The 22,843-nt window shown below is 41.8% G+C and overlaps 1 protein-coding gene across 2 annotated transcripts; it reads left to right on the forward strand.

Moving 5' to 3' along the window:
* Positions 1-4,868: 4,868 nt before the first annotated feature.
* KRT23 (keratin 23) lies at positions 4,869-20,638 on the forward strand. 2 transcript variants are annotated; one of them, XM_030808219.1, is made up of 9 exons: positions 4,869-5,169; positions 5,566-6,311; positions 11,062-11,144; positions 12,428-12,584; positions 14,715-14,876; positions 14,962-15,084; positions 17,632-17,852; positions 18,722-18,753; positions 20,253-20,638. In XM_030808219.1, exons 2-9 carry the CDS (start codon positions 5,916-5,918, stop codon positions 20,345-20,347), a joined length of 1,269 nt encoding a protein of 422 aa, XP_030664079.1. In that variant the 5' UTR covers positions 4,869-5,169; positions 5,566-5,915; the 3' UTR covers positions 20,348-20,638. The 2 variants fall into 2 exon arrangements, with proteins under 2 accessions (XP_030664079.1, XP_030664080.1); XM_030808220.1 differs by lacking the exon at positions 5,566-6,311 and having other exon boundaries at positions 5,065-5,387; positions 20,253-20,636.
* Positions 20,639-22,843: the final 2,205 nt, after the last annotated feature.

Consider the following 22,843-nt stretch of genomic DNA (forward strand, 5'->3'; position numbering starts at 1 on the left):
ATGGTGTGATCTCAGCTCACTCCAACCTCCGCCTCCTGGGTTCAAGCAATTCTCCTGCCTCAGCTTCCAGAGTAGCTGGGATTACAGGTGCACACCACCATGTCCAGCTAATTTTTTGTGTTTTTAGTAGAGATGGGGTTTCACCATGTTGGTCTTGAACTCGTGCCCTCAGGTGACCAATCCACCCACTTCGGCCTCCCAAAATGCTGGGATTACAGGCATGAGCCACCACGCCTGGCCCAATTGAAATTTTTAAATACAACAGTTAATAAAAGCTTCTATTCCTCAGAAAAGTAAGCATATAAGCACGCAGAGAAATTTTTGCATATAGTTTTAGAGATTTTACTAACTTCTTAAAGTCTATCTATGGAATTCCATGTTTAAAATTGCAGCTGCAATTGAAGCACTGGATTGATTGTTTTCAGCTGGGAACATTTTCCCAATGGATAAGATGCTACAAGGGCTTAAGCATGAGTGGTCCATAAAGCTGATATAAAACACTTTGTTACAACATGATCCTCAGACCATTTTCTCGTATTTCTATTTGTCCAGGAAAATGGGGACAACAGAGAGATGATGTGAGTTACGAAGTCTTCAATACAGTATTTCAAACGAGGAAGAAAACAATAGCCAACTTAAGAGTCGCTTACAAATAGTAAGTATCTGTATATAGTGTCTGTTCATGTCCTTTGCCCACTTTTTAATGGGCATGTTTTATTTCTATAAATGTCTAATCTTCTTATGTAACCTTCCAACTTATAGGATAATAGCATAGCAATTTTGCCTGAAGACCTACTACTCAACTGTTCTGAAATGTCATGTGTAGTAAAAATGTATTCGAGAGTCATTTTGGCCATCTTTCTCTACTATAAAGAACGGGTGCCTATAAAATGCTTCATTAATGGAATCATTGTCTTGAAAAGGCACACAAACAGACTGTGTACCCAGTTCATGACAGCTACCTTCTGACAGGGCTCCCTTCTGACCTCAACACACCCACATGCAACCCCATGCACTCACTCACCAGCTGAGCTCTCTTACAAAGTACCCACTCCCTTTCAAGACGACAACTGAGTTCATCAGAAACATGAATCAAATGTGAAAACTACAAATGTTTCAGCCAGAAAATCGTGCAAAGGAGAAATGATTTTGATTCTGAACAATTTGCACTCTACAGAAATACCAAAAGAAATCATGAAACCATATTGCAAGTGAAATGCTTATGAACCAAAAAGATCAGTAAATGTTGGCCATTTACTGAGGAAGCAGTTGGAGGCTTCACCCCTCGAGTTCTTTAAGAATACTTCAAAAACAAGCTCAGCACTCTGCCGTTGTCCTCCCTAAAAGCAAAAATCTCCAACAAGTATCTCAGTGTTGCTCCTGTGATTCCACAAATACTGGCATTTACAGGCCATTTTACCCTTCTTAAAAATGTAAAATTTAAAAGAATGTGATGAACGTTTTTAAATTCTAGAAAAACTATGTCACTAAAGTGAATTCATTCTAGTTCCTTATTTGCCGATTAAAATGTGTTAATTGACTTAAGTTTTTCTAAAATGGAATAAGTCGTACGAGCCCATTTTTCCAATTATTTTAGCCATTTTTTGTCTTCCAATGCATACACATAGTATCTAAAAGGGTTCACCAAATGTTACCAAAGGTTGCGTGTGTGTGGTGGAATTTTTAAATATTTTTTCCTGTACTATCATGTATCACTTGATTTTGTATAATAAGCATGTATCATTTTTACCCCAAAAAAGCATGATTTCTTTTAAAATCCAATGGAACTCTAAACATTAGAAGTTATGGAAAATCGGGGCTGGGTGCGGTGGCTCACACCTGTAATCCCAGCACTTTGGGAGGCCGAGGTGGGTGGATCACGAAGCCAGAAGTTCAAGATCAGCCTGGCCAACATGGTAAAACCCCGTCTCTACTAAAAACTACAAAGATTAGCCAAGCGTGGTGGCACGCGCCTGTGGTCCCAGCTACTCCGGAGGCTGAGGCCGAAGAATCGCTTGAACCCGGGAGGTGGAGGTTGCAGTGAGTCGTGATCGCATCACTGCACTCCAGCCTGGGTGACAGGGCGAGACGCGGTCTCAAAAAAAAAAAAAAAAAAAACAGAAGTTATGGAAAATTGGCTGGGCACGGTGGCTCATGCCTGTAATCCCAGCACTTTCAGAGGCCGAGGCAGGCAGATCATGAGGTCAGGAGTTCAAGACCAGCCTGGCCAACATGGCGAAATCCTGTCTCTACTAAGAATACAAAAAATTAGCTGGGCATGGTGGTGCGCCCCTGTAACCTAGCTACTCGAGAGGCTGAGGCAGGAGAATTGCTTGAACCCAGGAGGTGGAGGTTGCAGTGAGTCAAGACTGTGCCATCGCACTCCAGCCTGGGTGACAGAGCAAGACTCCATTTTGAGAAAAAAAAAAAAAAAAAACAGCCAAAAGACACATGAAAAAATGCTCATCATCACTGGCCATCAGAGAAATGCAAATCAAAACCACAATGAGATACCATCTCACACCAGTTAGAAAGTTAGAATGGCGATCATTAAAAAGTCAGGAAACAACAGGTGCTGGAGAGGATGTGGAGAAATAGGAACACTTTTTACACTGTTGGTGGGACTGTAAACTAGTTCAACCATTGTGGAAGTCAGTGTGGCGATTCCTCAGGGATCTAGAACTAGAAATACCATTTGACCCAGCCATCCCATCACTGGGTATATACTGAAAGGATTATAAATCATGCTGCTATAAAGACACATGCACACGTATGTTTATTGCGGCATTATTCACAATAGCAAAGACTTGGAACCAACCCAAATGTCCAACAATGATAGACTGGATTAAGAAAATGTGGCACATATACACCATGGAATACCATGCAGCCATAAAAAAGGATGAGTTCATGTCCTTTCTAGGGACATGGATGAAGCTGGAAACCACATTCTCAGCAAACTATTGCAAGGACAAAAAACCAAACACCGCATGTTCTCACTCATAGGTGGGAATTGAACAATGAGAACACATGGACACAGGAAGGGGAACATCACACACCGAGGCCTGTTGTGGGGTGAGGGGAGGCAGGAGGGACAGCATTAGGAGATATACCTAATGTTAAATGACGAGTTAATGGGTGCAGCACACCAACATGGCACATGTATACATATGTAACTAACCTGCACGTTGTGCACATGTAACCTAGAACTTAAAGTATAATTTTAAAAAAAAGGAAATTATGGGAAACCATCATATAACAGTACTGAAAGAGACTATTTCTCCCCAGTGCTCTCAGATCTCACCACCAGTTTTTCCTGGCCCTGGTCCTGCTATGATACAAGAAATCTTTTGCTCAAGGATAACTCCTACAAATCAAAACTCCCACACACGGACATAAAATGAGACGGCGGCCAAATTTATGGGGTTGATAAGTCACTGCCACTCAGACATGCCTGAAATGAGTAGAGAAGCATTAATTCCATTGTAGATTCTGGTGAGAGAATTTAGAGAAAGGCAGTGCAGCTTGGCCCTTGCACATGCTAAAGGTAAATGTTTTCTACCTTGGTAAGGCTGGGTCCAGGTGAACAGGAACCAGAGCTGACCATAACTTTGATGACCAGGAACCGTCCACATCCACAGAACACTGGTTGCCACCACTTGCCAAACAAGTCTCTCTAGTTCCCTCATTTGCTCTATTTTTATCACTTGTCTCTTTTGTCTTTTTCTCATATCTGAGATGTAAGTGACTGTAGGCACTCTTTCTAAGCACTCTCCAAGCTTCCCTGAGGCTTGGAGGCTCATTTTTCCAGCTCGTGCACAGTGAAATAAAAAATATTCAGAGACTCTTACCTGATAAGGTTTTGTTGTAAGACCGGAAGGAGCAGAGCAGGTGTGCTTTTGGGTGGCTTTATTTGTAATTGGAAAGGATTGGCCTTCGTGGATGGTTAATCTATACTCAGGAGAGGTGTTTTCCTACTTTCTAGTTCTATAACTCACAGTCCTAAAAGGAGCAGAAGGTGATGGCATCAGGAGACCTGCGTTAAAATCCTAACTCTAAAAAGTTTATGATTGAGTCAACACACATTTGCAAAATACCACCAAGAAACCAGACTTTGGTGCTCAAAAATGGAAGACATAAACTCTGCTTTCAAGAAGCCCGCAGTCTCAAAGCAGTGTGACAAATGCAGTATAATGGGGTGAAAGAATGGAGTGGACTTCATCCCAGGCACAGGAGGTGGCTGGGCCTGGCTGGGGGCTCCCAGCTTCCACCATGAGGCGGGATGCCAAGGTGCCTGCCCCACTGGAGGACCTCGGCATCCAGAAGAGGCAGTTTCCTCCTAGAGGGTCACCCAACTCATGCAGGAGAATTCAGAAAATGATTGTTGAAGGAGGTAGCCCTTGAACTATAGAGGAGGTAGGGGTGGGTGACTTTCCAGGCAGGGAGGACAGCGCAGACTCGGGCAGTGTCACCTATGAATTCATGTGCTCAATTACACTGTACATGCAAATCAGCTCTGGATCATTCACCCCTATGAGACCCTGATTCTTTGTCTGCAAAATGAAGACAACAACGCTTGCCTGGATACATAAAGAGTTGTGAGGATTCAATAAAGAATATAAAAGAGCTACACCAACTGGCAAGTCCTACTATTATGAAAGAGAAGTGTGATACAGGACCTGTCAAGATTCAACCCAAGATAACAGTGCTACGTGGAGAAAGAATCTAGCCCCAGCTCTGCCACTAACCTCCCCCACCACCATAGGCCTCAGCTTTCCTCATCTGTCCAATTAGTGGCTTGGAACCAGAAAGGCCAGAAGCCCTTCCTGCGCTGATATTTTATTTGTATGTCCCCTTTAAATCTAACTGCCAGTAACTAGCACGTGGCTCCCGCCCCCAGACTGCTTCTTTATTCATTCCTAACCTTTACCTTGGCAGGTGAAATATAAGATTCATCAACCACATTTGACAGCCCATGGCAGGTTTCCTGTTTCCCATCGTCCTTCTGCAGGTCACAGACACACAGAGCCCAGCCGTGGCAGGCTCAGCCAGGGTCCGGGGCTGCTAACAACGGCTGCATTCCTCCCCCAGGGCCAAGGGAAATCCTGAGCGCAGGCCAGGGTTGTTTGGTTTTGAGGTGTGCTGGGATGAAAGGCACCCTGGAAGTGGAAGGTTCGGTCATTCATTAATTAATTATATCTATAATTGAGGGTTTCTTCTTAAGAGCGAGTCCTTTGAAAGTACTTTCCTTCAAACAGTGACTGCCACAAAAGCATCAGATATTCACCACCTTCTCGGCTGCCTCAGCACAGTGAGCTTTATTCTAGGACCCGAGATCCTGTTCTGAGTTGGCTTTCCCTTCTCCAGGCTCGCTCGCCCTCCCTTTAGAGGTGGGGCTTATTGGGGGTGGAAAAAGGTGTGTGTATCTCTGTTGTTTCATGTCTGGGTTTTGTTGTTGTTGTTGTTGTTTTGTTTTTTGGGGGTTTTTTTTGTTGTTTTTTTTTAAGGAAATCTATACTACACCGAATATGCTTTCTTTTGGGTGGACTTTAACCCAACCCTTTCCAGGTAAATGAACAATGGAAAAACTTCATGGCAAGATTAGAAAGATACCTGAGCCTAATACCCGCCTGATGTCGTGGGCCACACCTCTGGGTTACCAGGGGAAGGGAGGAAGCAAACTGTCATATTGATGTGGCTCTAAACAACAACAGTGTGCGAACGCCCAGGGGCACTTTGGGATTGACCAAGAGGAAACACAAGTTGCACAGTGATACGATCTTGTTGGTACAATTGTCAGCGAAGGGAACTCCCACAGCAGAGGCCATAAAACCATCCAGGGCAGTCTGGGGCGGCTCAGTTCTGCGGTGCCAGGGAGTGGAGCAGAGCTCAGCCCCGTCCCAAACACAGATGGGACCATGAACTCCGGACACAGCTTCAGCCAGACCCCCTCGGCCTCCTTCCATGGTGCCGGAGGTGGCTGGGGCCGGCCCAGGAGCTTCCCCCGGGCTCCCACCGTCCATGGCGGTGCGGGGGGAGCCCGCATCTCCCTGTCCTTCACCACGCGGAGCTGCCCACCCGCTGGAGGGTCTTGGGGTTCTGGAAGAAGCAGCCCCCTCCTAGGCGGAAATGGGAAGGCCACTATGCAGAATCTCAACGACCGCCTGGCCTCCTACCTGGAGAAGGTTCGCGCCCTGGAGGAGGCCAACATGAAGCTGGAAAGCCGCATCCTGAAATGGCACCAGCAGAGAGATCCTGGCAGTAAGAAAGATTATTCCCAGTATGAGGAAAACATCACACACCTGCAGGAGCAGGTAAGATGCTGGGTGACCCTGGAGCTCCAGATGGGGCTGCTTTGCCGGGGGACCCTCGAGAGGAAAAATCAGTCCAGAAGACAATTTCCAGGAAAATGGCAACAGCACTTGAAGTAATTGTGCACAAAGGTTTTGGGGGATGTTTTCTTATTATACCTTAAATTTGGAGTTGGAAACGTCTGTTTTGTATAATTAGTCTTCTGTCCATGGATAATGTAGAAAAAGAAGGCAGCAAAAATGATAGAAGTGCTACAGACTGTTTCAAAAATGAGACTATTGATTTCTCACAGACCGAAAACATCTTTAAAATGTGAGGCAACCAGCTGCTGTTTAGTGTCACTTATGACCCAACGATTCATAGAAATGATAAGGGCTGGTATTCATGCTGCATGCTCGGTGCACCAGGCATAAGAGAGTGTTTACTTTCTCATTACCTCAGTTCTGCTCCACATCAAAGTTTTTTGAACAATGTGGTTATCCATTGACAAAAGGCTGTTATACTATTTTGAAGATTATGCCTAAAAGTTGTCACCACACCAGGATATAGGTCATCATGACATCCCTAGATATTTCCGTTTGTGGGTTGCTTGAAGTAAAGTTGCTCACAGTTCTGAGAATGGCATATAGCTAGAAACAATGATAATAAAATGAGCATAATTTTTAGAATCTGAGAGTTGGGATGGCTATAAAGACCTTCTTCAAAAAAAAAAACTAACTCTTTAACCAAACCTCAAAAAAGCTAAGCACATACCTTCTGGGATGTCTCATAACATTAGCTAGAAGTAGAAGGAATCCAATCATCTCACGGGTTATTTTTTAAAGCTATCTAACTCCCCTCTTATATAAAGCAGTCCCAGAAAATTCCCTGTAAGACCATGATTTAACCTCCCCTAGAAAGGGTATCACAAGTTTCCAATATTTATACATATTATTTTATAACGCTCAGTCATCCTTGCTTGAATGTAGGAAGGACCAGTCAAGATAATATAAATCTGTCCTCGTAATGAACCCTAATTATTGAATAATCAACCTAATAACTGACTGTAATTACCTTAACTATATAGTGCATGGTTGTCTTTATGAAAAAAAAAAAACAGGTGACTCAACAGTCCTCATCATGTTTTTTTGCTTAATAAAGTTGCTTTGGTTGTAGAAAGGAGGAATTGAAGATTTTTGCAAATGGAGAGCAAAGGGAGACCATGACTCCCAAAAGAAATACAAGGTTAGAACAGGTCAAATAATTTAAGAGCTAGCAGAAGACATTTAAAAAAAAGAAAGGAAGGGAGGGAAATGTTTACTGAGCACTTATTATGTACCTAGGCATCCTGCTAGATATTTAATACACATGTCAACACCATCCAAGAGTTTTCTACAATGATGGAAATGTTCCATATTATTTTATTTGATTCTGCAAGAACCCTGTAAGGAAATGGAAGCTTGGAAAAAAGTGAAATAGCCATCCAAAGCCATCAGCAAGAAGCAGAGGTGGGATTCTAACTCAGGTCTATTTCCAGTAGCCTCATAAATTTCACTGTAGTATAGTGCTGCCTAGCCCACCTCATACAAAAGTGACACTTAGTATGAATAAAGATAATGCATTATACTTGCATCATTAACCACACAACACATACTTCATACACATTGTCTCATTTAATCCTCACAACTGTGTGGAGCAGGTATTTGTATTCTCAACTTATAGATAAGGAGACTGAGACCTAATCGTTGTCTAAATCCTTTGGAACAGAATTGAGAAAAGTGAGTAGGTGCAATGGGGGGTGTAGGGAGCAACCTGCCCACCCTTCAGATGACCTGGAATTCTGGGTTCTGAGATTGAATAGGAAACTTCTTTGGCTTTGAATTTCACTCTTTTCTGGATTTTTACCTCTAACATTGTGTTTTCTCTACACTGGTAGAAAGCAACTCTTTAAAGTTGAGGTTGTCTATCTACCCCAACCTCCCTCATTTGAAGATGAGAAAACAGAGGTGCAAGGAGGTCCCACAACTACCTGGGGCTTATCCTTCCTGGACCTTGGTGAAATGCTCTGAGTGGATACAGCTCTCCCGCACCCTCACTTTAGGTGTATTAAATGTCACTCAAAAAGTTGATAACAGGTTAAATTTAAAAATTAATTCAATCCTTTTGAAATCCAGAATTGGACATAGTCATAGGAGTATCATAAATAAAACACCTTGAATGATTCTCAATCGGACTATATTTGGCATTTTAGTTTACAGTCAAACATTCTATTTTCCTCTCCCTGGTAGGAGATCAAACATCCTGAAGCAACAATGCTGCACGAATATGCCAGCTTGCTTTTAAAAGAATGAACTGAGGGCCTTCAGGAGAATCTGGGTGATTAATTACAACACTCAGTAAAAAACCTATGCCTCATATACCATTTCTCAACCCATCTTCATCCACTTATTACCATGAAGATTGTCTCAGAAATGATGGTTACATCATAATTCTGTACTAAGCAAGCCTGAATAATGGGAAATAGTTTTAAATGTGCTCTATATCAAGCACATTTCAGAATTCACATTTGTGTGCTATAAGAATGACAGCTGGGGGAATCAGACACTTGAGGAAGACTTTGCAATGGATAAATTACCAATTTAACTCAGAAAAGCTAAATAAGCCCATAGACAGTATTTTTGATTTTCTGATTCTCTGGATGTACATTAACACCTCACAGTGTGTGTCAAATAGAAAACCTCAGTGCACAAGTAAATAAGGGTTACCCCACAATGTTCCCCAGGCTCTTTGGGATAGAGCTACTTTTCATTTTGCAGGAGCTTACATAATGCAAAGAATAAGGGGTCTGGAGGGAAAGATATTGGTAAGAATGCCCCTAAGCAGCACTGCGGAGAGGAGACAAGGAAATACCTAAAAGTGTCCTTTTTTATAGCAAGGGAAGAGGCCATTTTACCATTTGGAATCCCACAAGGGGAAAAAGAATGAGGCAGGAGCAGCCAGCCTGGCTATGTCCCACCATGAACAGCAAAAGTCTGAGCAGGCATCTCAGCACATAGAACCTGGGGATGTTCACAGTGTAGTCATTGACTCCACAAAAGTGCTAGATTTTAAAAAAGAAAAGTGTATTATTTACTTTTTTCTGAACTAATTCAGTTTCAACCAATTTTTCACTGTCTATAATATGCTGATAATATGCTATTTGACATTATTTGACATACTCTCTTCTAATTCTCATAACTCTTTGATGAAGTAACTATTATTATTGCTATTTTATGGATGAATAAACCGAGACTCAGCCAAGCTCACTCAGCCAATCTCACCCAGCCAGTAAGTGCGGCACAGGATCCAAGGCCCTGCTCTTTGAGTTCCAGACCCAGCATTCGTGCCATCTCTAAATCCTGCTATTGTGCATTCATGATACCAAATTCCATGGGATCAGTGGAGCTTTAAATAGGACCAGACTTTTAAAAGGTGCCTTTGTATTGAAGTATAGCTTTGTCCTAAGAAAATGCTTTCTAAATAAAGGAATGAGCTATGTAAACATAATGGGAATTACCCAGGATTCTCTGACTCCAACTAAATTACAGAAATTTAGAGCTAAGACCTCTAAGGTCCTCTGTCTCTAGTACAGACTCCTTATTTGACAATGGATGAAACTGAGGCCTGGAGAGTAGAGTGATGCAGCCTGATGCATCCACGTGGATGGTCAAGAACAGAGCCAGAACCAAAGAAAAGCTCCAAGTTTCTAGTCCAGCACAACACTTGGTGTAAAAGCATTGTTACACTTTTGACAACGAGACATCTCCTACCCTAAAGACAGTGACATACATCAAATGTGCGCTATTTCTCTGACTATAACATACCTACAAGTGTTTACAAATCATAAATGTATACACAATTGCTCGAGTAAGTGTTTCAATACTATTTTTCTTTTTAAAGTAAAAAAAAATTATACGAACATCTAGTGAAAGTCTAACTGGAGGCTTTACCAATACTAAAGCTTATTAAGCATTTTCTTTAGATGGTAAGGAATTATTTCAGTTAATATTTTAATAGCTACAATGAGCACATTCTCATCACAGAATAAGTTGTAATGACATAAACACACCTGCAAGTTACGTGTATGGCTATAATCACTTCAGGCAAAAAAAAAAAAATGTGTTCTGTGATGACTATTACAAAATACATAGAATATTAGTGTTAGCTTTGCTCAGTAACACTGATTAGAAACATGAATGCTATCACAAGTAAGAATTATGTTCACCTAAAATAATAATTTTTGTATTTTTGGAGGGCTGAACTAATTAAAAGTAATGGCAAAAATCACTTTTTCACCAACCTAATACAATAAGAAAAGGATCAGAACCTAAAGTCCTTTTAACATCTTCAGCTGTGGATGAGCTTAATTAAGCAAAATGCTATGACATGTCCATAACCTAAAAAGTTAGAAGGCATTTTGAACAATTACTGTCCTTCCCCTTCCTATATCATTCTTTCAGCAGTTGCATCAATCCAAGCCTGTCAAAACTCAGCGTAAAAAGAAAAAAGGCAGTAACACTCACTGCAGATCATATTCTTACTTTAAAATCATTCTGCTTTGCATCTAGTACGTGCTCACTGAGCATTTACTGATTCGGTTATTCATTGTTCCACTGCCAGAACAAGAAGTTGTCTGTACTAACAAGTCAAATATTCAGGAAGCTAGAGGACAGACATGCAGCGGTCATGCGTGGGTGTGTCCAAGTGAGAAAACCTTTTGTGCATGTTTTACAGATAGTGGATGGTAAGATGACCAACGCTCAGATTATTCTTCTCATTGACAATGCCAGGATGGCAGTGGATGACTTCAACCTCAAGTAAGTTCCTTTCTTCACAGTGTTGTTCGGGTTTTTGTTTGTTTGCTTTACAAAAGGAAAACTCGGCGGGGCGCGGTGGCTCACACCTGTAATCCCAGCACTTTGGGAAGCCGAGGCGGGCGGATCACGAGATCACGAGATCAAGAGATCAAGACCATCCTGGTCAACATAGTGAAACCCCATCTCTACTAAAAATACAAAAATTAGCTGGGCATGGTGGCACACGCCTGTAGTCCCAGCTACTCGGGAGGCTGAGGCAGGAGAATCACTTGAACCCAGGAGGCGGAGGTAGCAGTGAGCCAAAATCACGCCACTAACACTCCAGCCTGGCAACAGAGTGAGACTCCATCTCAAAAAAAAAAAAAAAAGGAAAACTCATCTTGCCATTACCCGCATCTAAAATCTTATAACGAAAAGGCATAGCAATGGCAAATGCGCTGTGTGTTACTTGAATGAACCTTAGTTTAAACAAATCAGATATAAAGCACATGTTATAGTATGGGGAAATTTGAATATGAATCAAGAATTAGATGATATTAAAGGGTTATTATTAATGTTTAGGTGTAGTGTTATGTTTATTTTTATTTATTTAATTATTTATGTATTTATTTATTTTTGAGATGGAGTCTCGCTCTGTTGCCAGGCTGGAGTGTAGTGGCTTGATCTTGGCTCACTGCAACCTCTGCCTTCCAGGTTCAAGCAATTCTCCTGCCTCAGCCTCCCAAGTAGCTAGGACTATAGGTGCACACCACCATGCCCAGCTAATTTTTGCATTTTTAGTAGAGACAGGGTTTCACCATGTTAGCCAGTACGGTCTCAATCTCTTGGCCTCATAATCCGCCCGCCTCAGCCTCCCAAAGTACTGGGATTACAGGTGTGAGCCACTGTGCCTGGGCTGTTTATTTTAAAATATATTTTTCTTAAAAGATGCATCCTGAAGTATTTAGTCTTAAAATGTCATCACGTCTATAATCTGCTTTAAAATACTTCAGCAATGAAATAGGTGAAGCAAATATGGCAAAACATTCATGGTTGCTAAATATAGGTGATGGGTATATGACTGTTTATTATCCTATTCTCCCTACTCAATTTAGAAGTTGACATTGAGTCACCATCATGGAAAAGTGTAGCATGAAACTGACATACAAAAGACATCCTATACGTATTCATTCGCTCTCTTTAAACCTAAAAAGTAAAAGATTCACTTCTAAATGAAAATGAATCCTTTCAAAAACCACGGCCTTCCAACAATGAGTGCACTCTTCTCTTCCTTCTCACCAAAGGTATGAAAATGAACACTCCTTTAAGAAAGACTTGGAAATTGAAGTCGAGGGCCTCCGAAGGACCTTAGACAACCTGACCATTGTCACAACAGACCTAGAACAGGAGGTGGAGGGAATGAGGAAAGAGCTCATTCTCATGAAGAAGCGCCATGAACAGGTACGACTCCCCAGGAACACCTGCTAATGAGCACAGCTCTTAGCCTGCACATCTCAGGCTGATTCGACAGCTACAGAAGAAACCACCATCTGGATGCCAATCCGCTTGTCCTTCACCCTAAATAGTCATTAGAAAAACATATAAATATCTAATGTTTCTAATTTCAAGGTTAGCCAGCCACATGTCAAATACAACAACCAAAATGCAATCATAATTAATGATGAATTGGTCAACAGTTTTGTTAACACACAATGTTTACCGAGATGTGCTTGTTAATGTTACTATAAGAATCAATGTGTGAGACTGGACTTCCATCATTGGCCCAATGTTCAGCAAATTAGGGGACAATGTAATGAAGAGAGTCTGCTACCAACCAAGATAAGATGTGGGGCAAAAATAAAGAATCCTAATTTCCAGAAGCATTTAACTGACTTTTAGAGTTACCATCCATCGCAAGTCCTCGAGACTCTGATAAAATGATAGAAAAACAGTTCCCTGCTTTTCTAGTTCTTTTAATTGTGATGTTAGGGAGTCAATTTTGGATCTTTCCTGCTTTCTCTTGTGGGCATTTAGTGCTATAAATTTCCCTCTACACACTGCTTTGAATGTGTCCCAGAGATTCTGGTATGTTGTGTCTTTGTTCTCATTGGTTTCAAATAACATCTTTATTTCTGCCTTCATTTCATTATGTACCCAATAGTCATTCAGGAGCAGGTTGTTCAGTTTCCATGTAGTAGAGCGGTTTTGAGTGAGTTTCTTAATCCTGAGTTCTAGTTTGATTGCACTGTGGTCTGAGAGACAGTTTGTTATAATTTCTGTTCTTTTACATTTGCTGAGGAGAGCTTTACTTCCAACTATGTGGTCAATTTTGGAATAGGTGTGGTGTGGTGCTGAAAAAAATGTATATTCTGTTGACTTGGGGTGGAGAGTTCTGTAGATGTCTATTAGGTCCACTTTATGTAGAGCTGAGTTCAATTCCTGGATATCCTTGTTAACTTTCTGTCTCGTTGATCTGTCTAATGCTGACAGTGGGGTGTTAAAATCTCCCATTATTATTGTGTGGGAGTTTAAGTCCCTTTGTAGGTCACTCAGGACTTGCTTTATGAATCTGGGTGCTCCTGTGTTGGGTGCATATATATTTAGGATAGTTAGCTCTTCTTGATGAATTGATCCCTTTACCATTATGTAATGGCCTTCTTTGTCTCTTTTGATCTTTGTTGGTTTAAAGTCTATTTTATCCCTAAAACCCTAAAGTATAATAAAAAAATAAAAAAAAAAAAAAAAAAAAAAAAGAAAAACAGTTCCCATTTTAGGAAAACAAAATTGCTTCTCAACATCAAAGAACCCAGTTTCTGAACAGCTGGTTAGACAATGATTGTTAATTAAACCTTTCCTGTGGCTGTTTGGTTTTCATGAAATCCTATGGGCGTCAGCCCTACAGGGTCACAGGGCATTGACAAGATTTTGAAAGCCTCTACACCTTCTTTCTGCCGTTTGACTGTTGAACTGCTTCCCAAAAGCTTTGGCCTATAGCCCGGAAGGTTCAGCTGCTTAACTATGTTGTCACTTCACCAATCCACATCTGCTGAACAGGACTTTGCACACTATGGAAGCGTAATTCTTTCTGAAATATTTTCAACCATGGATCAAGTCAGTAATCATGGAGGCTATTTGATTACCTGCCTTATGGTATTATTATTATTTTTTTCTTTTGAGACAGGGTCTCGCTCTGTCACCCAGGCTGGAGTGCAGTGGCGCAATCTCGGCTCACTGCAGCCTCCACCTCCCAGGTTCAAACGATTCTCCTGCCTCAGCCTCCCAAGTAGCTGGGATTACAGGTGTGTACCACCACACCCAGCTAATTTTTGTATTTTTAGTAGAGACAGGGTTTCTCCATGCTGGTCAGGTTGGTCTCAAAGATATTCTTTATTTCATAAAATTATTAGAGAAAAAAGTATACAATGTTTTATCATCAACAAGTAAGTAATATTTAAGAAACCAAACCAGTGACAGTGGAGCAACCACATAATTGGAATGTTTAAAAGATCCATTTACCACTGCCAATCAACACGGCTATCCAACCTTCTGATTGTCAAAGCCAGTTCATTTCCTTTCTCTGTTATTAAATAGGAATTGGAGAAGCATCATGTGCCAAGTGACTTCAATGTCAATGTGAAGGTGGATACAGGTCCCAGGGAAGATCTGATTAAGGTCCTGGAGGATATGAGACAAGAATATGAGCTTATAATAAAGAAGAAGCATCGAGACTTGGACACTTGGTATAAAGAACAGGTAAAAGAAAGATGCACAAACTTCCCAAAGGTTGCATTTCCATGAGGTCCCAATGCTGACGCCTTCACCTTGCTTGGTCCCACAGTCTGCAGCCATGTCCCAGGAGGCAGCCAGTCCAGCTGCTGTGCAGAGCAGACAAGGTGACATCCACGAGCTGAAGCGCACGTTCCAGGCCCTGGAGATTGACCTGCAGGCACAGTACAGCACAGTGAGTCAAGGCTAGGAAAACCCTGGGTCCCACACCACCTCCTTCATGAAGCCTTCTGAGACCTCTCTCCCAGGCCCTGACCCTCAACTCCCTTGGGACACCTCTCACTTTCCACTTTCCATCCAAATTGTTTATGATGAGAACCATAATAAAGGGCTACCATGTATTGAGTGTCCCGATGGTGCCAGGCATTGTGCTAAGTAGTTCATGATGTTAAATGTCATTAATCCTTACAGTAACCTTTGCAGATAGGTCTTAGTGTCCCCATTTTAGAGATGAGGAAACCAAAACGCCAACAGTAAAATAAATTGGCCAAGGTCACACAGTTAGTAAGTGACTGGTGATGAAACCATGTGATTTATTTGGAGGAAAGGGGATTCTAGACTCCCATAATTTCTATCAGTGCCCTCTCCACTTACAACCAGGCTACCCCCCTCAAACCCCAGTGTAGAGAAATTCCAGTGCCAACATGGTAGGTGGCAGATCCAGGCCTGGCTAACTCCAAAGCATTGCCGTATTCATTTATGTATGTGTCTTATCACCCAGAAAACTCTAAGTTCTTATATCCAAGTCAATTCTATCATCTTCACAGTTTAGAAAAATGCTTAGCATGTGTCATAAGCCTTCAAAATTTATGAAGGTCTATCATTTGATTCCCAGTATACCCTATTGAGTCTTCTAATCATTCATCATGTGAACAGACACTGCAAATGTGCACTGTAGAGATCATGAGTACAAAAATATAGTGCAACTTTCAAAACATTTTAACATACAGTATTTCACAATGGCCCTGTGAAAGAGGCGAGGCATGTATACCCATTTTCATGCATTCTACTATCTGACACCAATCCTTAGCACTGAGGATTTTTTAATGAAGGAGTTTGTATTCTAGTAGGAGTGACATATAATAAATGTGCAAATCAGCAAAATATATGTTAGATGGAGAAAATTGCTACAGAGATGAAGCGGAGGAGGAGGGCAGACGCACCAGGGTGAAGAGCTGCTATCTTAAACAAGGTGATCAGGAAAAGATTTTCCTGTTAGAGTGGCAGTGAGCAAAGAGGTAAGGAGGTGCTTGATGTGGCGATGGGACATGTTCCAGGAGGACGGAACAGCAAGTGCAAAAGCGACAAGGCACAAGTGTGTCTGAAGAGTTGGAGGAGCAGCAGGGAAGTCCATGTGGCTACAGTGAGTGAATGAAGGGAAGAAGATAGGAGAGAAGAGGAGGGGAAGGGAGGGGAAGAGGGAGGAAGAGAGGGTGAGGCCGCGGGGTCCCAACAGAGCCAGACAGTGTAGGGCTTTGTAGGCTACCTTGGAGGGGGCTCAAGAGAAACAGCAGGCATAGACAACTCTTTGAGGAGCTTTGCTGTAGCTGAAGGAGAGCAGAGAAATTGGATGACAGCTGAAGGTAGATATAGGTTTAAGAAAGATACATTTTAAGGTAGGAGGAATTATTCTCTTTGAAAGCTGGTGGGAATAATCCAGACAGAACATTGATAATGCAAGAAGGCGGGCAACTGCCGAGATGACTGGAGCACAGACAGCTCACGCAAAACAACAGAGGGAAGCCAGCACTCGGATGCAGATTCAAGCATGTGCCTGGGAGCAATGTGGGGAGCAGCGGGCGGTCTCTCCGGATTGCTTTCATTTCATCAATGAAATTAGGAAGCGAGGCCATGGACTCCGAGGAAGGATGGCAAGGACAGAGGAGAGGGAACAAAATAACCCCCTGGGAGAGTAGGAGACTGGCTGACCAGGGAAATGTGCTTTAACCGCCAGGCAGCGTGAACGGCCCCCTGAAAATTAGCAGCCACGATAAAGGGAGAGTATCCAGCACAGTTACGAGATTCTCTTTAAGGTTAAAATTATGCACTTCAGAAAAGCAGGTGTTACATGCAAACAGAACTGGGACTTGAACTCAATCCTCCATATTCTAGCCCAGAAACTTCATTTGGCAGCTGTTAGAATTTCCTCAAAAAATGACATTTTTTTTACCATCGTCATAATCAAAAAGCATTGCTTGAGACTAGGGTTGCCAGATTTACCAAATTAAAATATAGGACACTCAGTTTAGTTGGAATTTCAAATAAAAAGCAATTTTTTTTGCATGTCCCATGCAATACTGGAGCAATATTTTGGACATAATTACACTAAAAAATTACTCATTACTCATATGAAATTCAAATTTAACTAGATGTTCTCTATTTTATCTGGCATCCCTAATTGAAACCCTTCTCTGAAGATGCAAAGAGTTAGCAGTCTCAGTTGCTGTCGCTCTTTGGGAGTTTTCAATCTGGTCAAAGATAAAATGAAAGGAGTTAAAGAACAGTTCAGAGCAAGGCAATGGACTTCAAAAGTCCTAACACTGCTCAACTCCTGACTGCCCAAGTCCCAAACCTGTAAGTCAGCCTACTTCTCATCTTTGTGCCCTCAGCAGCTACCAAGACACCTAGCCAACTGGTCGACATCTGCTAAATACTCAACAATCACCTGTTATTGACTCAATCAAGCATCAGTTAATTAACAAAAGATCATTTCCTCTTTCAGAAATCTGCTTTGGAAAACATGTTATCCGAGACCCAGTCTCGGTACTCCTGCAAGCTCCAGGACATGCAAGAGATCATCTCCCATTATGAGGAGGAACTGATGCAGCTGCGCCACGACCTGGAGCGGCAGAACAACGAATACCAAGTGCTGCTGGGCATCAAAACCCACTTGGAGAAGGAAATCACCACGTACCGACGGCTCCTGGAGGGAGAGAGCGACGGGTAAGGCAAAGGCTGGCACAAGAGGAGCATGCGAGGGGCATCCAGCTCCTGTGGGTATATGTGTGCATCTTTGGGTTCTGTTAGCAAGAGTCACTCTAGCAAAAGAAAAGTTGTGTTGAGCTGCTCCAGAAGATACCTATAGCCAGTTGTATTTCACTAAGCAGCAAGTATAATTAATCAACTAATACTCACAGGACACTAAGATTTGCAGTCAGAAGAGTTAAAGTCTCCAGAAGGAAACAATTCAAAAGGATTTGGCCACTGTGTTTCCCAGTAGGAATGTACACAATTTTGGCTCCAAAAAAAAGAAGGCAGGGGAAATGTGTTAGTCCACCAGCAAAAAAAAAAAAAAAAAAAAAAAAAAAAAAAAAAAAAAAGATGCATATGAGATAGAGATGTCTAGACTTTCGATCTGATATTTCTGGCCACCACAGGAAATAACAACAGCTGGCCATATAAAGGGCATATATATTCTATGATCCGAAAGGAAGGGATAGAAGTTTTATAAAAATACATAAATAAAACATCACCAGACCAAACTTTGAACAGCCTGAGAAGCTCAGGGGTCTCAGGCTTGAGACCCAGACCCTGGCAGGGATCCTAGAGAAAACCAAGCTTGCAGCTGAAAGGAGGGGATGGTTGGTGGACTTCCCCTGACCCCAGGGTTAGCAGGAGGCGGTACCCAACGCCTTCTGCATCCAGACGGGTTCTCTCATGAACCCATGACCTTGAGACTACTAAGCTCAGACAATTATCCTCATTAAAGAGCTGAGGATTTACAAGCAAGCGAAGGAAGTTAGTTCATCCTGAGAAGTTGTTACGATTGTTGCTAATACTAAGGTGAGCTTTAACCTTTATCACTTTTATAGGACACGGGAAGAATCAAAGTCAAGCATGAAAGGTAAAAAAATTTCCTTCATTGTTTGAATGTGTTTTTAAGGAATTAGCATGGTTATCCATTTGGTAGCAGTCATAATCCTTAGTGTACTCCCAAATGTCCTGGGTCCAAAATTTATTTCACTCCCAAACGGTCAGGAATTTTCAATTAACAAATTAGCTAATACAAAATGATGTAAGCTCTCATTGTCGTCCTCAATGTATGTAAAAGCAAGCAGTAAAGAAAATTAAAATGATAATTAATAGTATTATGTCTCTATTAAGTAATGGAGTCGGTTTACTAAACCCCTAGAAAACTAAGAGGCAATGATTTCATGATTTCATTTCTCAGATGATTCTGTTGAACACTCATGTTCCATGAGATTTGAATAGTGTATTATGAACACTGTGTTCCATGGCCAAATAAGGTTAGAAATACTGTGTGCCCATGTATACATATGTAACAAACCTGCACATTGTGCACAAGTACCCTAAAACTTAAAGTATAATCATAATAAAATAAAAAATAAAAAGAAATACTGTGTGCCATGATCCTCTTCTAGAACAGTCCTGTTGCAGTTCAGTATGTTAAAGATGGAACAGGTACTGCTTTTAAGGAGAAAAGGAACAAGAAAGAGGAAGAAACAACCAAAGTTTAACTCTGTTTAGCCCAGTATTCCCAAACATCTTTGACCTGGAAACATGGTTTCTCAGATTACATTTAATATCTCACAGAAAAGTTACAGGAGACCGTAGTCTGGGACAAGTGGCACTTTCTGATTAGTTTGTGATAAACCTATTCTAAGGCATTGGAGATTCAAAGAATCGGTTGGAGTAATCATCACAGAACAGCTGGTCTAACTGCTACCCATCTACAAAATAAGACAAGGGTCTTTGAGCCTCTCTTCACACATGTCTTAGGATGGGGAACCCATACTTGATGGGATGGTCCCAATGGAGAGGTTTTAATTTAACAAAATTCTCCCTTGTAAATTTATTAATGATTTCAGTTCTTCCCTATGGTCTAGAATTGGTTTATTGATGTTTCAACAGGCACTTATTCAAATAAGTTATATATTTGAAAACAGCCATGGTAAGCATCCTTGGCTTCTCACCCATTCCTCATGTGGCATGCTTTCTAGACTTTAAAATGAGGTACCCTGAATAGCACTAAGTGCTCTGTAACCTCAAGGAATCTGTGCAGTGCTACAAAGCCCACAGGCAGAGAAAGAACTCCTCAAGTGCTTGTGGTCAGAGACTAGGTTCCATATGAGGCACACCTATGATGAAGGTCTTCACCTCCAGAAGGTGACACTGTTCAGAGATCCTCATTTCCTGGAGAGTGGGAGAAAATCCCTCCTTTGGGAAATCCCTTTTCCCTGCAGCAGAGCCCGCCACATTGCTTAGTGATCATTTGGAAGGCACTGAGAGCCTTCAGGGGCTGACAGCAGAGAAATGAAAATGAGTATAGTTCAGATGGTGGAAGAAGCATGGCAGTGACATCTTCTGTGCTCTTTTTCTCAGCATCTGCAACTCCAAAGATCAAGGCAATAACCCAGGAGACCATCAACGGAAGATTAGTTCTTTGTCAAGTGAATGAAATCCAAAAGCATGCATGAGACCAGTGAAAGTTTCCACCTGTTGTAAAATCTATTTTCCCCCAAGGAAAGTCCTTGCGCAGACACCAATGAGTGAGTTCTAAAAGATACCCTTGGAGTTATCAGACTCAGAAGCTTTTATTTTTTTTTTCTGTAACAATGTCACCAGACTTCTCATAATGCTCTTAATATATTGCACTTTTCGAATCAAAGTGCGAGTTTATGAGGGTAAAGCTCTATTTTCCTACTGCAGCCTTCAGATTCTCATCATTGTGCATCTATTTTTTAGCCAATAAAACTCCACACTAGCTGCATCGTGTCTTTTTTTAATATCATAAAGCAAGACAGCACCTCAGGGTTTCATCCTAACAAGGGGTTCTCAGAACATTGTCCATGGAAGATCCAGAGAAATCTCCAGACATCAGACATGTTCACAGCAGCCAGACACTGGGCAGAATTGTCACCCTGTAGCCAGGCAACCTAGGCATGAGTCATGGGTCATGAGGCTCTCCACAATCCACACTTCTGCCCGTAGGAAGGGAAGCGAGGAAACAGAGAAAGGGAGGCCCAGAAAGCCTCACTGGGAGTGTGAGATGACCGAAAAGTATGCTATCTCACTTTTAAAAAGGAAGAAACCTGAAAGGCCTAAAACAGTAACTCTCTTTTAGGCTACTCTAAGCTAGAAAAGGAGATTAAGGGAAAAAAATTCTAATCACAGGCAGATACTTAGGCTCTAAAAGGGGAAGTAACTCGTCCAAAATCCAAATTGCAAATATTAGGATCCAGAGTATCATGCCATATTAGTCTGTTCTCATGCTCGGGTATAAAGACATACCCGAGACTGGGTAATTTATAAAGGAATAAGGTTTAATTGACTCACATGTGGACATGGCTGGGGAGGCCTCACAATCATGATGGAGGGCAAAGGGGAAGCAAGACACGTCTTACATGGCAGCAGGCAAGAGTGCTTGTGCCGGGGAACTCCCCTTTATAAAACCATCAGATCTCAGCCAGGCACAGTGGCTCACGCCTGTAATCCCAGCACTTTGGGAGGCTGAGGTGGGCGGATCACCTGAGGTCAGGAGTTCAAGACCAGCCTGGCCAATATGGTGAAACCCTGTCTCTACTAAAATAGAAAAATTAGCTGGGGATGGTGGTGGGTGTTTGTAATGCCAGCTACTTGGGAGGCTGAGACAGGAGAATTGCTTGAACCCAGGAGGCTTAGGTTGCAGTGAGCCAAGATCGCACCACTGCACTCCAGCCTGGGTGACAAGAGTGAGACTCTGTCTCAAATAAAAAAAAAAAACAAAAAAAACAAAAAAAAAAAAACATCAGATCTTGTGAGACTTATTCACTATCAGGAGAATAGCACATGGGAAAGACCCACCCCCATGATTCAATTACCTCCCACCAGGTTCCTCCCACAACACATAGGAATTATGGGAGCTGCAATTCAAGATGACAATTGGGTGGGGACACAGCAAAACCACATCACATGCTGAGCTGTAGCAGGTTAGTAAACCACCGAGACTATGAACCTCTGTCCTCTGAAGAAGATGCCATTTTCTCAAATTCTAGGAGTGTGGGCCACTTTTCTGAGGTTGCTGCAGAGGAGCACTGCTGGAGAAAAGGAAGTGGGAAATCCACATATCCACTAAGACATCGTCAGAATACTGCACACGGAATTATAGGATATTAACAATTTAAGAGACTGTAGACACAGGATAGTCAAAATCTCCCATTTTACAGACAAATCAACGGAGGCCCAGAGCAGTGAAGGCATTTACCCAGACACTCACTGGATCGGTGCAGCTGGATCTAGATCCAGGTATCTTGACTCATTTAACAGCTGTTAAACCAAAAATGGGTGTGATTTAGTCCCATTGTCATCTGATACATTGGCAATGCCCTGCATATTTTTTTGTCTCTATGTTTAATACTCCTTTGTAAAGGGTAGCTTTTGGAATTTCCTGAACTGAGCATCTGTTAAAATTGGATTCATCTTCTCTTTAAGGCAACAATTGGTGTTTCTGATCTTTAATGCCAAAAAAAAAAAAAAGAAAAGAAAAAGAAAAAAGAAAAAAAATAAAAACAGAATAACCACACCCTAGCAAAAGTGTACTATTGGTTTAACTAAAATACATTAACTCTCTGATGTAAAATTAGTAATTTATCTTTACCATTTCAAAGAGACTCAAAAATAACCAGTACACAAACATCTTCACTAAGTTTTCTTTGTGCAGCATTTGTATGTGGTGACTTTTTTTTTTTTTTTTTTTTTTTGAGACGGAGTCTTGCTCTATCGCCCAAGCTGGAGTGCAATGGCGCCATCTCAGTTCACTGCAACCTCTGCCTTCTGGGCTCAAGCGATTCTATGGCCTCAGCCTCCCAAGTAGGTGGGATTACAGGCGCCCACCACTGTGCCCATCTAATTTTTGTATTTTTTAGTAAAGACGGGGTTTCACCATGTTGGTCAGGCTGGTCTCACACTCCTGACTTCAGGTGATCCACCCACCT

This window comes from Nomascus leucogenys, unplaced genomic scaffold, assembly GCF_006542625.1.
Source record: "Nomascus leucogenys isolate Asia unplaced genomic scaffold, Asia_NLE_v1 Super-Scaffold_285, whole genome shotgun sequence".
Classification (NCBI taxonomy): domain Eukaryota; kingdom Metazoa; phylum Chordata; class Mammalia; order Primates; family Hylobatidae; genus Nomascus; species Nomascus leucogenys.

What these genes read in the sequence shown, in the direction of transcription:
- KRT23 (XM_030808219.1), top strand. Translation starts at nt 5,916, where the DNA reads ATGAACTCCGGACACAGCTTCAGCCAGACCCCCTCGGCCTCCTTCCAT. An exon ending in TGCAGGCACAGTACAGCACA is followed by an intron (nt 15,085 to 17,631) that starts GTGAGTCAAGGC and finishes TTCCTCTTTCAG; the next exon opens with AAATCTGCTTTGGAAAACAT. An exon ending in ATCAAAGTCAAGCATGAAAG is followed by an intron (nt 18,754 to 20,252) that starts GTAAAAAAATTT and finishes TCTTTTTCTCAG; the next exon opens with CATCTGCAACTCCAAAGATC.